The 20,060-nt window shown below is 42.3% G+C and overlaps 1 protein-coding gene across 1 annotated transcript in view; it reads right to left on the bottom strand.

Annotated features, from left to right (window-relative positions):
- The window catches only part of LOC149153420 (xanthine dehydrogenase 1-like), a 362,995-nt gene that overhangs the window by 306,150 nt on the left and 36,785 nt on the right, over positions 1-20,060 (bottom strand). Inside the window, exon 4 of the mRNA XM_089437948.1 lies at positions 16,768-18,270. Within this exon, the coding sequence (XP_089294074.1) occupies positions 16,768-18,270 (1,503 nt within the window). The remainder of the gene's footprint in view (positions 1-16,767; positions 18,271-20,060) is intronic.

Raw genomic sequence — 20,060 nt, 5'->3', positions numbered from 1 at the left:
CCAGCCATGGCTCAAGGGAGATTCAGTATGCAGGAATTTTGGGGTGGAATCCACTGGAACGATGAGAGGTTGGCTCAGTTGAGGAAGAGGTCAAACCAGATCCATCCTTGTCCTTACAGAAGAGACACTAGAGGTGCACAAGCCGTGGGAATACAGCCATCTACACCATGTAGGGAAAGCCGACAGAATCAGGGCACCAGATCTCCTGAAAAGGAACAGCCAAGCCAGGGACAATGAGAGGGTGAGTCAAGGAGACGATTTTGTTGGTGGAGACCTGGTTTTAAACATCAGGGGCCTGAGGAGGAAGTCGAGGATACGCAGGGTGACGAGGAGCACACCGATATACCTAGTGTAGCACAAGAATCACCATTGTTGGAGACCTCTTTGATAGCACCAGTTGACACCTTGACGAAGAAACTGGAGCGTACACCCATAGAGCCATATGATGATGTGGTGTCTGTCATTGATGAGGTGTCATTTGTTGTTGAGGTATCCAATGATGAGGTGTCTAGGACCGTGTCCAGATTTTCAGGTGATGGTAGCTCACAGAAGATTAGGGAGGAGCCATGAGACACATCCATTAGTGAGGTGTTGATGGGCACAGAGGCACCCAAATCCGTGACAGAGTTCTCATACGACAGCTAGCTACAACAGTATGGAGAGCACCTTGAGGAGTGTGAGCTAGATGAGGATGTTATGCTCGATGAGCTACTTGTGGAGGGACAGCTCAGGACTCCTGTTATGCCCATGGTAGAGGGGGATGGGCAATCATCTATTGGACTTGCCATCAACGGGGAGCAGATAGATGCACAAGCAACCAACAACGCTGCAATCGTTCCAGACAGGAACTCTCTTCAGGCTTACATAGATGGGGCCCACAGTATTGTTAGGTTACCTCTGTACTTTGGAGGGAGATTGGATGGGTTACCTAGACAGATTGTATATGATGACCAAGCCAGTGAGACGAGGCGACATGAGTTACGTAGGGCGCAACACTCGCATGATGGACTTGTTATGTACTCAGGGACTCTTGCATTTGATCCCTCTCATGGGGTTGGGTGGCAACAGATATTGAGTTGGTGTCTGATAAGGCTAACTAGGTTTTTGGATACATCCATGATCGGGAGCATAGATCAGCAGGGGTCATGGTTTGCCAGAGGGGCTCAAGCATTGGATCATCGTTGGGACCCAGGATGGACTCCCCACCACTCCATGGATTGGGTCAGTCACTGTATTAGTAGGATGGTGAATCCAGTGATTGGACTCACCTCCATTCTCATATTCCCACCAGAGTTTTGGATAGCACACGTGACAGGTCGAGCAAACAAAGGAGCAGGCAGACACCATGAGTTGTCTCGGCATGTTGGTTGTATGTGGGGGTATAGGATGATCAGTGTACCTTGGCAAGAGTTTGTCGAAGGAGGTGGGATTGGCAGACCACCAAACAGTGCCTTGTATGGACTTGGGGATTCCTCACACTTGTGTAGGGCGCGGAGGATACTGAGGAGCAGAGCAGTAGTGGCATCACTACTAGTTCCTAGAGATATTCACTTCTTGGGCCCCTCAAAAAGGATTTGGAGGGGAGATCCGCTCATCGGAGAGAATGGCGATGTGACAGTGGAGGTGATGATACAAGACGGGTGCAAGCCGATGCATATGGACACAACTTTAGGCCATCACATCCAGGCATGGGTAGGAGCATCTAGCATGGAGTAGTGGTCTGCAGATGGGCATGGAGACGCATGGGGGTGTGTCGTAGTAAGTTGGATTGCGGTGTGTAGTGGGAGTGCCTCACATCGCATTGAGTACATGTGGGGAGTGGCAAGTGCAGTAACATAAGTGGGACATAAGACGGTACAGGATGGTATAGTCGTAGGCGAGAGTATCCAGTGGTGTACCAAGACAGGTTGCGGCATATAGTGGCATGACGAGGAGTGCGGCGATACTGGGTCGTATGCAATGGCAAATGATGCGACGCAGCAGGCACTTGGAGCGTTGCCTCCCAGGAGACTTATGGACAAGAGCACTACGTGTACCATTGGATGCAGCCCACCTAGGATCGATGAGGACATTGTTGAGCATATGGGGACACCATGTTTAGTGGAGACAGAGCTTCAAGGGGCTTATCAGCAGATCCAAGACAAAGAGGGAGTCGTCTGTAGGATTACTCTTGAGCATTCCAGCGGACTCTTGATCATACCCATCCTCCTTCGGTGTTGTTTACAGTTGCAGAGTGTTTCTTTGTTGCCCCTTGACACTCTCCATTTAGGGAAAAGGGATTGGGAGGCTCACCCTAGGCAGTTGGATGAGACACCTCGTATCATGAGCCGGGAGGAGACTCTCCAGTTGAGACACTTGGTAGGTGCATGAGTTGATGAATACAGGCTTAGGGACGGCATGGTTGATTGTTGAGGTAGCCTACGTTCCACCTCTGGGCTCACTCTTAGGGAGGCGACAGAGAGGGAGTTGCGTGTTGCTTTTTCAGCTGGAGAGCTCAAGGCGTTGGGGGAGCATGAGGTGCAGGGGATGGTAGTCCTTGTCAACAGGATGATGCTGAGGCTTCTGGCAGTACCTGAGCACATCGTCGAGCACTGGAATAACATATCTCGCTGAGTGATTTGGCAAGCGCAGAGCAGTTGGTTATTTGCGACACAAGTTATTGATGCTCGGTGTCTACCTATTGGATACCTACAGGAGACGGAGACGAGGCACAAAGGGGTCCCAATATCTAGCAGCATAACACAACAAACGGCAGAGAGGATTTGGGGCTGTGGACCTCCAGTATGGTTATGGGATCCAGGGATCCAGTGGATTGGTGGGATACTTCACCCCTCAGTGAGCCTGGTCAAAATAATAGGCAAACTAATTCATTCACAAGTAGACACATGGGGAGTCACCAAAGCCCTCACCATAGGGCGAGGCAGATTGTTGCTCAGGATTGAGGCCAACCATGGGGCGATAGGCACTAGCACTATTGAGGCGCTTTGGCAGGTTAGGCCTAACCTTGATCATCGCATAGATTGTGGTCGAGAGTTATGCGAGAGGAGGTTATGGTACAAGCGTGCTAGACAATTAGTGATGACTAGGGTGTCGCGGGGTCAATAAGATAGTTTCTTGCTACGATGGGCACGGGGCCCTAGCATCACAGTGCTTAGCAGTTCAGCTACCCATAGGGGTGAGGTCTCTACTGGAGAGGGTCATCCAGATTTTCCACTGGGTTTTCGTGATTCGCTGATGGTGGAGGAGACTTCATCAACATGGCAGGATGGCCAGCAAGAGGATTTCAAGAGGAGCTCATGCAAGAAAGGCTTCATTCGAATGGGGGTTGAGTTGTATCTTCATGGGCCCGCAATCAGAGTGCATGGGGTGGACTATTCAGTAGGACATCTTCATGAGGATTTGGACGAAGTTTTACATTGTCAGGATGCTCTACTTATTGGCAGTAGACAAAGGGGTTCTAACAGTTGACTTGAGGTAGCATCAAATGTGCTCTAAGCCTCAAATTTTGCAGGGAGGCTTGGGCACAAGTATTCCAAAGAACCCAGAAAGAGTTTTGGTAAATTCCACCCAAAAGTGATTTTATTAAAATAATTAATATTTTTAATGGGGTTCCTAAGTCTAAACTTAGGAAAATTAAAATATTAATGGGTATTAATCTAATTAGGGGTGAAACTTCTAGAAAAAGCCATGGATCAAACCAAAAAAATCTAAGCCTTTGATTATGATTTAATCTAGGTCGTTGGTTGTCCAACAGGAAGATATAAGAAGGGGCTTGAGGGTCATTTGGAAAACACAAAAAGATTGAAAAAATCAATTTTCTAAAGTGAGAAGTTCTCAAGAGGAAAATCAATTGCGGAGATCTTGTAGCAAAGGGGTAGTGAGAATCCGGGAGAAGGAATTTCCAGAGAGTACGAGGCAGAGGGAGAACAGAAAGACGTCCAGAGGAAGGTTGTCGTTGGCCCACGCAGTGCTGACACAGAGGCAGCGCAATCCTTGAGGGGAAGTCGAGTTCCTGCTGAGGGAAATCGAAGTTTAGTTGCCGAAAGCCAGGGTGTGAGTCTGGGAGGTAGAAAGTCGATTTCTCAGCCAACAGAGGATGCAGAGGAGAGGCAACGTAATATCCAGGAGGGGTTACGCAGAAACTGCCCAAGGTGACGCAGTTCTACGTAGAGGCCATGCAGAGGGTGTCACAGAGCCTCCAAAGCAGGAGGATCAGTCATTGATTCTCTAGTGACAGGGTGAGATCATTTCACCATCCTTTTGTTCAGTATTCTCTCTATATTGGGTTGCTAGTTGAGCATGCTAGAGTTGTAGTCAGAATTTCTCCTGCATAATAATAAAAGCCTCAAAGTTGCCGCATCGATTTTCTCGCATTGGGTTTTTTCCGGGGACTATTTGTCCAAAAATAATTGTCCTATGTGTTCTGTTTTTCTTTCTTCCTCAGTATTTTGTTTCCGCATATATGCTAATTAAGTGAAGGTTGCAGATGTATTTACTTCGATATTTATCGTAGAACAGAATAAATAACTTGCATGAGTTAACAAGTAGGAGAAGTAACATCAGTTCGCTGCAGTAGGGATTCCGACTTAGGAATTTTCACACTAATGCCCCTATCTGGCAGGATAGTGAGTGGAGCAAGGGGTGCTTCACGTTGATCAGGTTAGCTTGGGATCCTGGTAACGAGGGGCTCCTTCACTATAGGATAGTACAACGATCAGAGATTATCCAATGGGCATATTTGGGACCCTAGTGAAGTTTGCAGAGACAGTGGGGATCCACAGTTAGAGATGGCACTTGTTCAGGCATTGCTTGAAGACAAGCATTTCTTGGTGCATTGGAGGAGCCTGCCAGATGAGGATACTACTTGGGAGGGCAAGCACATACTTGAGTACTCAGCACTAAAGTTGCTTGGGGGCAAGCAACATTTGGGAGGGGAGGACTGTAATGTCCCTTCCTAAATTATTTTGGAACAGGATTAATTTCTACATTTTGGGGCCAATTTTAGAGGTGACGAGGCCCATTTCATTTTTATTAGAAGACTTAGGAGTTAGAAGTAAGTTACTTTGGGATTTGTTAGTAGCATGTGGGGCCACCCACACAAGGAAATAGTAATACACACTCCCTAAGCCAATGGTTCAAAATGCATGAGAGGGAAAATCGAAGGCTTAGTGGGGAGCCCATGAAGGAGGGAAAAAGGCTCCACGAAATCTATAAAAAGGAGGCAGCACTTTTCATTTGACCTCTTTGGCATATCGAATTTTTTCAAAGTTGCTCAAGCTGCTTAGCCGAGTCACTTGTTGTTTAGCACGAGTTTTCCGAGTAGAGAACTCACACTTTCTTCGAGGGACTTCAAGTGCCAGCCCAGAGAGGTTCTTTCATAATCTTCTGCCGGTGATTTCCAGTGTGATTTCCAGCATTTGCGTTTAGAGTTTTTCTAGTGGTGCGTATTTCTGGAGGACGCAGTGGGAAATCGAGTTGAGGTCCTTTGCATTCTTCAGAGGTGATATTGTCAAGAGTAATTCCGGGAGAGAAGCTTTGGTGATTTGTTGCTCACTTGGGTGAGTTTTTGGGCTGAAGGTGATATACTTTCTTTAGTGAGGATTTCGCAGTTCTTGGGACCAGTGCAGAGGGCAAAGATTGGGCACACGTGGGTGGTGGAGACTCAACCATTGGAGTTGTTCCTTGTCGGGAGAAATAAGGGAAGTATTGGTGGAGTCAATAGCTATCTTTCCTAAGTGTTTTGGGGAGGATTTTGTTGGAGTATTGACAATCAGTTTGTTTCAGCAGTTTTGGAGGGCATAGGGCTTTGGGGGTCGATTTTGGAATGTCAAAATCTGGCCAAACCATTTATGGGTTTTTGTGGGTTTATTGAGAGTAGTGCCTGACTAATTTTACATAATTTTTAGGGCGATATTCGGGCCTTAAATCCTAATTCTTATAACAGGGAGAATTGTTAGTTAGTTGAGGAATTTGCACCAATTTGTGGGTTCGAGTTTGGCTTGGTGATAGGCTAAACCCTTTCTGGGATTTTTTGGGTTTTTGGTGGAGAGCTCAACATTAATTTGGCAGAATTTTTTGAGCACTTTTTAATGCTCAAACAGGGATTTCTTCCAGCCAGCGGTAGCAGAATTTCTTGGGGCAAGCGCAAAACATTGAGGAGAAGTCTTTCCTTTGCATCTGGGCAGTGTTTCTCTCACTTGGGATTGTCTAGCTTGCTTTAGCAAGCCAGGTGCACACATTCCATGCATTGTACTCTCCTTTGATAATAAAATGGCTCAGTTTGGCGCAGTTCTAGTGCAATTTTATGGGTGTTTAATTGTTGTCTGAATTTTTCTGTGTCGTATGTGTATTTTGCTTGTTTAGCATTGTTATTTCCTTTTTGGAACATTACACCTAGACCCTTGACCAAGAGCCCTCCAAAACCAAGACACAAAGCTTCCCTTGATGAGATCCTTCTTGCTTGAGTCAACAATAGTCAAACCTCTGCTTTCTTCATTCTTCTTAGCTACCCTTCAGAATTCGACTTCCTTGCTTTAGACCTGCAACTTTTTCTACCTCCTTGGAAACTCTAGTTGCAGCACAGGTGAGAGATATATGGTGATTTAACCCCCTCAATCTTCTTCGCATGGACTGAATGGCCTTCTCCTCCAACTCGGCTTGAAGAACTGACTTATATACTTCTTGATTTGTCTCCTATCACAGCAAGACAAACTTCGGCCTCTTTTGTAGCAATAACAATGCTCTCCTTTGCACGTGCGAGAGGAGTTCAACCCTGAAACAGTCCCTAACACTCCTAAAGACTTCGCTCTTCTCCCTTCTCTCTTCACTGATGATAAGGCTCCTTCCTAAGTGATCTTCGCACTTGTTGATTTTAGACCAAATTGCGCCACCGAAAATTTGCCTTCTAAAAAGAGGTCGAGTTGCCTATTTATAGTTGTTTCCCAATCAATTAGGCCGACTTGAGAGGGTGAGACGACATGTGCTTTTGTGAAGATTATTTATTACATCTTGTAGCTGACTTGTAGGAGGTGCCTTTGCTTGGTCTTGGAGGGCCTTCTTATACATTTAATGACTCACACTTCATACATGACATTGACTCAATTTGACTTTTATGACTAGATGACATAACCTAAAGGTTCGCAATGGGAACCTTAACTAAAATAAAATTCCTTGATCATGAAACTCATGATTCAAGTACTTACAAAAATAATTTTATTTTCTTCTTTTCATCAATTACACAAAATCACAATTTACACGTCATTATGAAGACCAAACATAGTTACACTTTTCAACAGTTAGTTGGGTGAAGTCCTGAGTTTGCTAGTAGAGGTCGTGAAGAGTGTTATCATTTGCTTGTATGGCAACTAGGAGCTTGAGCAGTTTTTATAGGGCCAAAATCAGTTGAGACCTCCTCCTTGAAGCAGCGCGGGGTTTGTCAAAAGCAAGGAGGCCAAGTTGTTACTTGATGGAGGTCATGAACACTCCTTTGGTAGCTCGAGAGAAGTGGTACTCATTGCGCACCCAGTGAATAATTGTATTGCAGGGTACGGCCGAGAGATCTTCAGATTTGTGTGTGCAAGGTAATATTGCCAGGAAGGTTGAGTCTTAGTTCAAGGAGCAATCTAGAGGAGCACCCCGAGCCTTCTAAACAAATTGAGATGGCTTCACCCTTCACAGGCATAGAATCAGTATTGCTTTGATAACATGGAATACTAAGATGCATACATTCATAGACAGCCATGAAGAGATTAAACAATCACTTCATTATTAATATTGCAATGATACATCTCTCATGTTTTTATGTCTCATTACAAAAAATAGCATCCCCAAGTGGTGAAGGTTGTTTAACAACCTAACCCCTAACCATCACATCTAAAAATTATATTGGTCACATGTCATGAATATGATGAACATACAAACTTTTCTTACTCCTAAATATTATCAGAATGTTACTACAACAAACCCAACACTCCAACTGTTATCCCCTACCACTTCTCGACCTTGGATGTTAGGAGCAGATGACAATGGATTAACTTAGCAGTCATGACTATTCAACCCTCAGGTAATCCCATCTTGTAGTCTGGAACTAGAAAGCATAGTAGGACTTGTAATGGTAAATGTTAAATAAAAATGACTTGCAAGCAGAATTTCCGAAAGGCATAGGTACATCTAAGGGCCTCACTTAAAATGATGATCACTCAAGCCACCTGTAATTCTCACACCCTAGGTTGTCAACTACTAAAACTCAAAAAAACTATAATGGAAAACATAATCTTGGTACAGCTGTTCAAAGGAATATTACAAAGGAAAACAAGCAGGTCAAATGAAATGAAATAAATATTAACATACCTGAGAACAAAAACAGGCAATAGAACTGTAGACAAGATGCAAGTGTAAATTAGGATGAGGGGATGCCTAATGCATCTCCAGTACAAGCAGATAATACAGATGTGCCACAGCAATAAAAGAACAGCAAATGCTAGGTCAAGTAGGCAATAAGAGCTATAGAGCAACAACTCCAAAAATGAATTTGGTAAAAGCCCTCGAGATATTTTGTCATCTGCATTTCTGCAATCAATAATCCAACACCAATCATGTACTTTCGTGGAATCCAAAATGATAAAAAAGCAACCCAATAAGGTTTTAGCCCTAAACATTCCACAATTGTCAACACACTATTATATGTCCAGAAATACTGTAGGATACACATCGAGAAAAAGTTTAGGTTTTGGGTTAATAACTTAATATAAACCACAGCCAAGTCAACTTCAGATTCTAATAAGCCAACCAGCAATCCTGTATAATGGTATTCCTCAGATCCTGAGTTTTGGCATATAACTTGCTTGAGTAAAGCATAGTTTTATTAAGCTTCCCACAAAGTCCAAGTTTTTGCATGCTTGCTACTTCATCAGCGGTTGCTAAGTCTAGAATTCCCAAGAGTTGCTTCACAAATGAGAAATGTCCAATCTGCTCCAAAAGTATTTGAAACAGGTTCAATATAAGTTCTAAATTCTCCCACATGTTTCAGTGTGCCATTCAGTAGAGAGCAGCAATGTTTGGTGATTCCAGCTTGCTCTTTCTCTCAATTAAGGTTGACACGTGGCATTTTATTCACATTACAGCTATCTTCTCTCACTGTAAGTGCATTTTTTAGGGCTCTATTAGTACTGTTTCTTCATTTCAGAAGTTGTGGCTGGATGAGGTATGTATCCAAGTCAAGGCCAATTATTTTCTGCTCACTAGAGTGTGAAAATTCCAATACCAGAATCCTATTGCAGCAAATATTATTATTTCTTCTAACTGATAAATAAAATTATTCAGTTTATTGCTATGGCAACATCGAAATACACACACTGCAACCTTCAAAAATAAATATCGCCAGAAAAACCCAACTTGGGAAAACCAGTGCGGCAGATGAGGGTTTTATTTTATTATGCAGCAGTGAAATTTTGAGTACAATCTGGATGCCTAAAACTGGAAAACCACAGCAAGAAAATATGGGCAAAATTATTGAAGGGAATTACCCTTCCTCTACAAGCAATCTCAGCACAACCTGCCTTCAGAAAACAAGGCCTCTTGGACCCTCTGTGTCAACCTCTATGCTGCTTTGCACAGTCTCTATGACATCAAGCCTCCAACCAATCTCTGATGAAGTCGTTTTGCCTTCCTCAGCTGACGAAATCGTCTCTCTAGCACTATGGAACCTCTGCTCAGCCTCTGGAACTAAGAACGAATTATTCCTCAGCTAAATCAAACTGCCAATCTAAAGCAACTGCGCAGTCCTTTGCGTTGCTTCACTGAGAATAACTCGGAACTCTTGTTGTTGCCTCTCCAAATTTGGAAAAAACTTCCTCTAATCACTATCCCTCACTCACTGCTTTGATCTCTGGCTCTCCGGCAATTGACTGCTGCTACTCTGGAAATCGATCTGCCAAGGAAATCGAATTTCTGGTGTTCTCAAGTGTATTCTCCAAGCACCCATCAAATTCCTCTTATAATCCACTGTTGGAGCACCAACAGCGAAGATTAAAACTTAATCGATGGCTAGGATCATCTTGGAATCGATCCGTGTGAATTTCTCGATGATTCTCACCTTGACTTAATTAATATTGATTAATTAACCAGTTTTCCTAAGTTTAGACTTTGGAAACATTAAAATAATTGGTTAATAATCTAATTAAGTCACTTCTAGGTGGAATCTATTGAAATTTGATGACTAAAATGTTTCCTGCAATCCCAACCCAGTTTTATTTTCACCTTATCACTCCCATTCAGTTAAATTCCTTTTCCCATAAACATACATTCAACATATAGAATTCTGGAAATGAAATTTTCATATTAAAACACACGGGACTGTCAAACACATGCTGACAATAAATATGGACCTAAACAGACCAGCAACACACATAAAAAATACACAGATTTTTGGTCAACTTAGACCCAAGCAAAACCCCTTCAATCTTCTTCGGGGAAAATCTATTAAAAAGCTCTTCAAATTTATTTAACTTTCAAGTTCAGGAAAAATACATATGCAGACAAAACAAAACAGCAAAATACAACTTATCTCTTTAGCCCAAAACTCCTTGAAAACTGTGCCCACTTTGCCTCGATTATCGTGCCCACTTGACGCTGAAAATATATACTGTACGGATACGGACTGTACTGTATGGATTCTATACATATTGTACGGATACGGACTGTACTGTATGGATTCCATACATATTGTACAGATTTCCGTACCATTGTACGGACTGTACAGATTTTTCAAAAAAAAAACAAAAATTTCTCTCGAACAACGTGTAGCTCACAGCATTAAAAATTTAAATGTTGTTCGTACTGTACCTTCTGTTGTCCTCTATGTCGTGATTTCCGTTCCCAATTTTGCCCAGAAATCACTCCTTCAGCTTGTTGCAACAAATTTCTCTGTCAAAGCTTTTCCCCAACTCTCAGCCTCCTTTCTCCAATTTGCTCATCAAGAATGAATGCAATCTCTCTTTTCATTTCCCCCTTTTGTTTCTCTAAATGACTTTTGGGCAACCCTAAGATCTAATGGCTCAAATTCATTTAGATCAAAGGATGAGAATAAATGTGCATTTAATTCTCACTTTCTATTTTTTTAACTCACCCATTATATAAAGTACCCACATTGTATTTTATGTCTAAAGTCACTTTTCACTTTATAATTTAACATTGACTTTACCACTTATAAAGTCACTTTCACTTTATAAAGTCACATTTAGGAAAAGAATTATTTTGGACACTTTTCCCTAGGTAGACACTAACCCATGGCAAACCACTTGTCCAAAGTAACATTAAAAATCAACAGAATCTCCAAAAACGATTTATGGGTTTTGGAGATCTCATGTATTCTAGCCTCTCCACCAAATTTCATGGCTAGAACACATCCGATGCCACAAAAACTAACACTCCCTCTTAGCGAGGAAAGTGTTCTAGTGCTGCACACCCTGCCACAACACTCTGTCTATGTATCACCTCTTGTCACATTACTGATGTTTGTCTACTGTGACTACCTGCCACTGCCCACCAACAACTGTGCAACTCTGATGCTGCATCTATGTTGTTGTTGACCCCACTGCCAACATTGCATCTACACTGCAACTCCCTTTCATCTGATGTTGCATATATGTTGTTGCTGACCCCGCTGCCAACACTGCATCTACGCTGCAACTCCCTCTCATCTGATGTTGCATATATGTTGTTGTTGACCCCGCTGCCAACACTGCAACTCCCTCTCATCTGTTGCTACTGCAACTGCAACATCTACAACTGAAAAGCATCCAAAATGTTGAATCAACTGTGTTTAGTATGATGCATCTATCTCCCAAGTCTTTGACTGCTACTAGCGACTGTACTGTTCACCACGGAATCTGCATTGTTGTTGACTCTGCATTGTTGCCAACTCTGCGTTGCACTCCCTAGCCCCTTACTGCTACTAGTTTGCAACTCACTCTGGTACTGACTGCATCAACTGCCACTAATCCATCCTGCTACAAAATATTTTGGGCCCTTGTAGCAAGGTACTGATCCATGAGGTGGATTCCTCATGGACCCTACCCAATCTTTGTAGTTCTTTGTGAGTACAATACCAAATCTCCCCACCTCACTCCTGGAGGTATATTTGCGAACATCACGTGTGAAATTTTTTATCTATTGCAGCAACTGGAAATTATTCTTCTATCTGTAAATTTAATTATACAGTTTATTTTCTACGGCAAACAACGAATAAAATCACAATTGCAATTTTCACCACAAATACTGTGGAAAATAAAATACTGAAAACTGAGAAATTCTAGCACACACAAGAATTTTGACACAGTTATTTTTGGACCACTGTCCCTGGAAAAACCCAATGCGGGAAAACCAATGCAGTAGAGGAGGGTTTTCATTATTATTCTCAACAACAAATCTGAGTACAATAATTTAGATGCTCTACTAGCAATCTAATGTGAGGAAAATACTAGCAAAATTATTGTGAGAATTTTCTCTCACCCCACAGCTAATTTCGACCTCCGAAATTACCTCCCTAGCCTCTACGCTGAGCGTCCTGTGTCACCTTCTACGCAGAGCTTATGCTGACCCTGTGAGAATTTCGGCTTTTCTTCCTTTGCCTCTTCCGGGGACTGGAAACCTTCCTCCCGAAATGTTGCGACCCTTCTCTTCCACCTGCTACTCACCCTCTGGCGCTACCTTCTCTGCTGAGTTACTGCTACTGAGGAAATCGAATTGCCTGGGAAACTGAGTATATGCGATGGTATTTTCTCCATCACCACATTGACCTCCTCTTATAATCCATTGTTGGAGAACAGCCAAGATTAAAACTTAATCAATGGCTAGGATCATCTTTAGATCGATCTGTGTGAATTTCTAAATGATTCTCACCTTAGCTCAATTAATATTGATTAATTAACCATATTCCCTAAGTTTAGACTTAAGAAATATCTAAAAAATGGTTAATAATCTAATTGAGACACTTCTAGGTGGAATTTCCAGAAACAATTTCTGGGTTTTGGAGATCTCATGTATTCTAGCCGCTCCACCAAATTTCATGGCTAGAACACATTCGATGCTACAAAAACCAACATCGCGAAGCCTTCCTCAAACTTATCGAACTTCGCAAAAGTTGTCTACTGGTTCTGCTTCTCCGACTTGTCCTTCTTCCTGAGAGGATACTGCATGTTGTAGTGACCAAGCTCACCACATCTGAAGCACTTGACGTTTGACAGGTCCTTCTTCTTCGTTCTTTGCTCCCCCTATCCCTGACTGGGACACTTTGATGCGAGGGCCACATTCTCCTCCTCTTTCACCACCTTCAATCCGTTGCTACTGTTGCCACTAAAGGAGATCTTAAACAGAGCTTGCCTCAACTCCTCCTGCTGCAAGTCTGACCACATCCTGTCCCATTCTAGTAGTTTGTCTCTGCCCAATATGCTTTGGACAAAAACTTACCACTCCTCAGAGACACTATTCAGTTCCAACCTCACTAGCTATGTTGGTTGAGGCATTGCCCGAACAGCTGCAAGCTAGTCTCGAACCTCCTGAATCCTGGTGAGGAAGGGATCTATGCCTTCCCCCTTCTGCATCTTGATACATCTCAACTTCTCCAGGAATATCTTCCGCCACTCGGAAGTGCCCTGATATAGCTTGGCAAGAGCATCCCACATCTCTTTGGCAGTATCCTTGCCAGCTATGTGTGAGACTATATGGTCTCGGACTTCATCCAAGATCAACCGCTTCGCCTTTGCCATTTCCTTCCTATATTCCTTCAGTTGATCCACATCCTGGGAAACTGCCACAACACTATCTATGTAGAGCTTTAGGCCATATTCATCTAATAGGAAGGACATTTTGGCCTTCCAGATGACATAGTTGAAGGAACCCTCCAACCTATCCTGATCTCTTAGCACAATTGTGGTCATCTCTAATCAAGTCGTAAACTCCCTCTTTCCATGTGCTCAACTGTTGCTCTGCTATTCGCACTCCCTTCTTGAATGTGTGACTCCGCTAGCTGCTATTGCCAATCCTCCACTGGAAATTCGAACTTTCAAGACTCGAAGTTCCCTAAGGAAAATTTTCCCTCAGTTGTGTGTGATTTTCTCTTCCACCTAACGTGGATTCTGCTTCTGCAACCTACAGCAAAACCCTCTGCATCCAACCAAGAATCTGCTTAGCGAAAAACCGAGTTGTTGCAACTCCATCTTCCTGCTGGAATCACTGATCTGGGAGATTCGAACTTTTTCTGCCTACTGCACTAAAAAATCGAACTTCCCCAAGCAACTCGGCCTGCCAATGAACCGCGCTACCTCAAGAATTCTAGCCAACTGCTCCTTCTGAGGAGCGAAATTCTTTCCTTCACTTCTAAGCTTCCGATTGATCACTTACGCTCTAATACCATGTGAAAATTCCAATATCGGAATCCTATTGTTGCAACTGGTACTATTCCTTTTGACTGATAAATTAAATTATTCAACTTATTGCTACGGCAACATTGAAATAAACACACTACAACCTTCACAAATAAAACTGCAGAAAATAAATATTGGTGGAACTAAGAAAATACTAGGACACACAATAAAAATAACACTGTTATTTTTAGACAAAAGTCCCTGGAAAAACCCAACTTGGGAAAACTAGTGCAGCAAATGAGGGTTTTATTTTATTATGCAGCAATGAAATTCTGGGTACAATCTGGATGGTTGAAACTGGTAATCCACAGCAAGAAAATCTAGGAAAAATTATTGAAGGGAATTACCCTTCCTCTACAAACAATCCTAGCACAACCTGCCTTCAGAAAATTCGGTCTCCTGGACCCTCTGTGTCAACCTCTACACTGCTTTGCGCAGTCTCTATGACGTCAAGCCTCCAACCAATCTCTGATGAAGTCGTTCTTCCTTCCTAAGTGAGGAAATTGTCTCTCCAGCACTCTAAAATCTTTGCCCGGCCTCTGGAACTGAGAACGATTTTTTTCTCAGCTAAATCGCACTGCCAATCTAAAGCAATTGCGCAATCCTTTGCACTGCCTCACCGAGAATAACTCGGCCCTCTTGTTTCTGCCTCTCTGGATCTCGAAAAAACTTCCTCCGGATCACTCTCCCTACCCCTCACTCACTGCTTCGATCTCTAACTCTCCGGCAGCTCACTGTTGCTACTCTGGAAATCAATCTGCCAAGGAAATCGAATTTCTGGTGTTCTCAGGTGTATTCTCCAAGTGCCCGTCGAATTCCTCTTATAATCCACTGTTGGAGCACCAACGGCCAAGATTAAAACTTAATCGATGGCTAGGATCATCTTGGAATTAATCCATGTGAGTTTCTAGATGATTCTCACCTTGACTCAAGTAATATTGATTAATTAATCATTTTTCCTAAGTTTAGACTTGGGAAACATTCAAAAATGGTTAATAATCTAATTAAGTAACTTCTAGGTGGAATCTCCAAAAACGATTCCTGGGTTTTGGAGATCTCATGTATTCTAGCCTCTCCACCAAATTTCATCCTAGAACACATTCGATGCTATAAAAACTAACATGGGGATGCCTAAACTGTTTTGATTCCATATTCAGACCTTATTGCAGACTTGTTTGCCATAAGTTAGCTAATTCACAGATTGTAAATTTCACTCTCTGCCTGTACAGCTTATTCTCTGTTTGTACATAATATTTTCTGATAGATATAAGTATTATTGCTGTAAAAAAATAATTTAAGAAACAAAATCCAAAACAAAACAAAAAATCATTGACATTTTCTCAGATCTTTGTTATGGTCCACGATATCTGAAGATGTTCTCATAACAATAAAGCTACTGAATGTGAAATAGGGGAATGCACTTGGGTTGCAAAAACAATTTACAGAAAACAAATGAAATATAAAATACCAAAATTTATTGCAGAAAAAATAGTTCACCAAGAAAAACTTATTATTATGAGAAAAAAATGTTACCCTCAGGTGAACACTATGTTTAAAAACTAGACCAAGAATTTAGCTCTACCAGTTGTCACTGATGTCACTGGGCTAGATTCATGCCAGTAGGTGCCTTGTTTACATATTCCTGTGTTAAACACACTAAACTATGTCAACAGGTTTAATAGGGATGTCAATGTGGAAAAGCATCCCTTGGGTTTCACTATGAAGTTTTCCTTAGAATAAAAAAGTTTGTCAGGCTGTGATCTAGCAGCAACTTGGAGCAGTTGTTGTGACAACGACTTGTGTTCAAATCCTGGCAGGCATGCTCCTCCCCTATTTGGGGTTTGCCAGATGTGGCTATTGATTACATTGGATGTTGTTATTGTAGCCTTTGTACAACTACAGACTATTGTATGGCTGGCAAGGTACCACCAAATCCTATTCTTCACTCAAGTTTGTGAGTGTGGCTCTTTATTTCTGGGTTTACTACCTGTAAAAAGACAGGTTTGCAATTTAAATACTCTAGGTTAAAATTTTGCATGTCTCTAGGGACATCTGGAGTCTGGGCATCCCAAGAATGCCAGGGATGTCTGGTTGTCCCCTGGCAAACTGGGATGTCCCGACTGTATCAGGAACAAGAACATCCCCAGCACTTGGAGGCATCCTAAGCCAAATTCAGAGATATGATATATCCCCTAAAGTCTCTACATTTTTGGGGATTTCGGATATGCAGTCCACATAACCCCATCCTAAGAAATTGAACCCACATACCTAGAATTTTAATTTTACACAACTGATCCTCAATACAGAAACCAAAAGGGGCAACTGGCCCACACATCACACTCACCTGAAGCTTGGCTGAAAGATGCACAACAGGGCGACCCACCTCTGTTCCATTTATAGGACATTCATAACTCTGAACTCCTTTGGATGACGGTCTTTTGTATGGATCGACTGCTGACTTGTACGAATCTGGTAAACCCAGCAAAACTTGTGTCTTCTGCTGAATATTATAAGATATCCAAAGGAAGAATTTGAAAAAGAAGCTTCTTGTCAATGATTGACGAAACTCAACCATGCCCCCAGGGGCATTCTCTGCAATGATGATATCATGTTGCAATACTTGCAAAGCACCCTGCAATGTCTGTAATGTCCATGGCTTTCCCTTAAGAAATGCTTCAGTCTTTACCGCCGATAAAGAAACTGGAGCAACACCCCCATAAACAAGAGATGCATCAACAATTGACCAAGCATCATCTTTCTTCTCAAGGAAAACTCGCATACCTGCATTTACAAGTGCAATGTCATCATCTCTGCGGTGAGCTTGCTTGAACTCCTTGACATATTCACCCTGCCTTGTAAATGGTAAGAAAACTGATAGCAATATTTCGTCATGTCTCAAGTCAACCTTCCGATAGCCTTTGAAAAACTCCCTTGCAAATACAGTCCGCACAATTCCTTTGCAGTCAATTATGTTAAATTGTGCCCTGGCTGCCATCCAAAGAGGATTCAAATCAGATATAGGGCTGGCTGTGCAAATGTTACCACCAACAGAAGCAAAATTTCTAATTTGGCTTCCAGCAAACCATCTCAGCTGTTCCACAAAGCTTGAGCATGCTGATGTCTCATGTGCATCACGTTGTGCAATACATTGTTTTAAAGTATCTGAAAGTTCAGTCAAAGTAATCGATGCACCTATCTCCAGGCCATCCTCTTTGACTCTCAAAATATTTAGCTCAGGTACATGAGTAGCTGCAATCATAACTTGATAATGGATGCTTTTAAACCTTGTTTCTATACCAACTTCCGTATTGCCAATCACCAACTTTGCATCAGGAAACCTTGATTTCAAATCTAAAACATCCTGGAGCTTCAATGGACGAAACCAGGCCATACCTCTTGGACCTGTCAAATATAAAGGGTGAGGCTTTCTCGATAAAAGCTCTGGCGGGAAAATGAACTCGCGATTACCATAAAAACTCCCATCAACTTCACTAAATGAAAGCGGCTTATAGACAGGACGAGAAGTTCCAATGTCCTTGCTATCACTGCCAACCCTTTCCCCACACTCACAAGGCTTTCCTGTTGAAGGGCAAATGACCTTTGCATGTCCAGATGTATTTGTAGAAGCATTGTGACTGTACAAGGTATTATCGGTTTTGGCAAAAATACGGAAAGCATCAAGAATCGGCCTGTAACCTGTGCACCGGCATAAATTGCCTGCAAGACTTTCTTCAATTTGTTCATGACTAGGCAGCTCCTTACTAGACCTCAACAATGCATACATGGACATCACAAAGCCTGGAGTACAAAATCCACATTGTGATCCATGAGAGTTGCATAAAGTTTCCTGCACAAGCAAAGTTCGGGCATAATTACTGACAAAAATAGATGGAAATCCCAAACTTGAAGAATCAAATTATGAAATCGTGATCAAGCATTAAAATACATTTTTATTCACTTGCACTTCGATACATGACCACATTTCATTCAAACACACAACTTGTTTCTTTCAGTGTCTCTACATCCATTCAAATATCCTAATATTTAAAATACCAAAGGAATACTAGAAATATCATACTGAAGGAACAATTACCCTTGCTAGCTACACCAAAGGTAGTTTTAAGTTGGTTAAAACTTAAAAGACATTTGCTTCCTTATCACTCATTTCCTTGCTGTTATTTTTATTAGTCAAATTAATCTGTTAATATTCTTAAATTCCTTCTATCTGAAACATATCAACATGGATTTTATGCTTTACAAATACATTAATGCTCATTCTTAGTAAGACTTAATGAAATAAGGATTCATTTAGTGGAACATATCTGGAACTGAACTTCTGTAAATAAATTGGTGAGGCTATCACTCAGAGTGAAGGCTATCCCCTATTCCCTACTCTCTTCATTTAAGCTCCCTGCTAGGCAAGCTATGGGGGCTAGTCCCTAAAGGATGGAAAACTTGTTGAAACAAGTCTAGGAGATCTAAGGTGTAATATTCCTAAATGGAATTAACAGTAAATAACAGAAGCATGTAACTTGCAACAACACACAAAATAGCAATTTACCCACATAAATGACCAATCACGCAATTAGCAGCACCAAATCTGATTCTTTTATTAGTTTTTTACCATAAGAGTACAACATAAATGAGGAGAAATGAACCCAGGCTTGCAACAGCAAGCTATAGCAAAACCCAGGTGGAAGAATGGTTACTTCAGCTCCAAGGAAGAAACCCACAAAATTCTGCGTCCACCCAAAAATTCTCTGCCACTGCTGCAAAATGGAAACAAAGTTTTCTGCCACTCCGGTGCTCGGAATCCTCTGAAAATGCAGCTGGTGTCTCTCCTATTTTTTCTCCACAAGACCAAGAAAGGAATTGGCACCAAACCCAGCCACTGAAAAACCCACAAAAAGTGTGAATTTCCAGTCTCACTGGTTGGACGCACTGCCTAGAAATGACTGATGAATACTCCAATCTCTTGAAAAAGACTCCAAAATTGCCTACAAAATTCTCCTCAAATTTCTCCTTGGTTTCTCCAACCACTAGACCCCCAAATTATTCTTGCTCTCTGTCCACGCTTGAACCACTGCCAAGAAGACTGCACGTGCACTAGGAGGCAAGTACTTATCCCAGAAATCTCCCTCACTGACTGACCCCCAAACCACCCAAAATCTCCTGGAAATTATGCTCCAATCCAGCCCTGAAATTCCCCATCAATAAGATGCTCCACAACTGGCTCCCTCAAGAAGTGTGAATTCTCCTCCAGCGTCCCTGTGCTGCGCAGAAGTGAAAGCAAGCTCCTTACCCTCTTCTGGAATGACTCCAAAGGTGTAAAGTGGCACTCTAAGTCCACCAAAGTAAGAGCGAAGATCTCCGCCCGAAAATCTCCTTGTGCTAAGCAACACTTTGTTCACCTGGTTTAGCAGCTCAAGCAAACAATTGAGTTCAGATCTTAAATTGACAAAAAGCACCCAAACAATGGCCCTCACCCTCTATTTAAGCTTGTTGCCCCCTTTTTCCTCTTGGTGGGGCCAAACCTCCACTAGCTCGAATTTTCCCTCCATATCCTCTCTCTCCAAGTGCGTACTCTCCCAAGAGGATGTGTATGCCTTGTGGGTGACCCCCACATCCCACCAAAAT

Source organism: Pinus tabuliformis, chromosome 9 (assembly GCF_031772625.1).
Source record: "Pinus tabuliformis cultivar Carrire ecotype Pingquan chromosome 9, CPIR1, whole genome shotgun sequence".
Classification (NCBI taxonomy): Eukaryota; Viridiplantae; Streptophyta; class Pinopsida; order Pinales; family Pinaceae; genus Pinus; species Pinus tabuliformis.
Note: the sequence above shows the minus strand (reverse complement) of the source record. Positions and strands in the feature narration are given on the sequence as shown.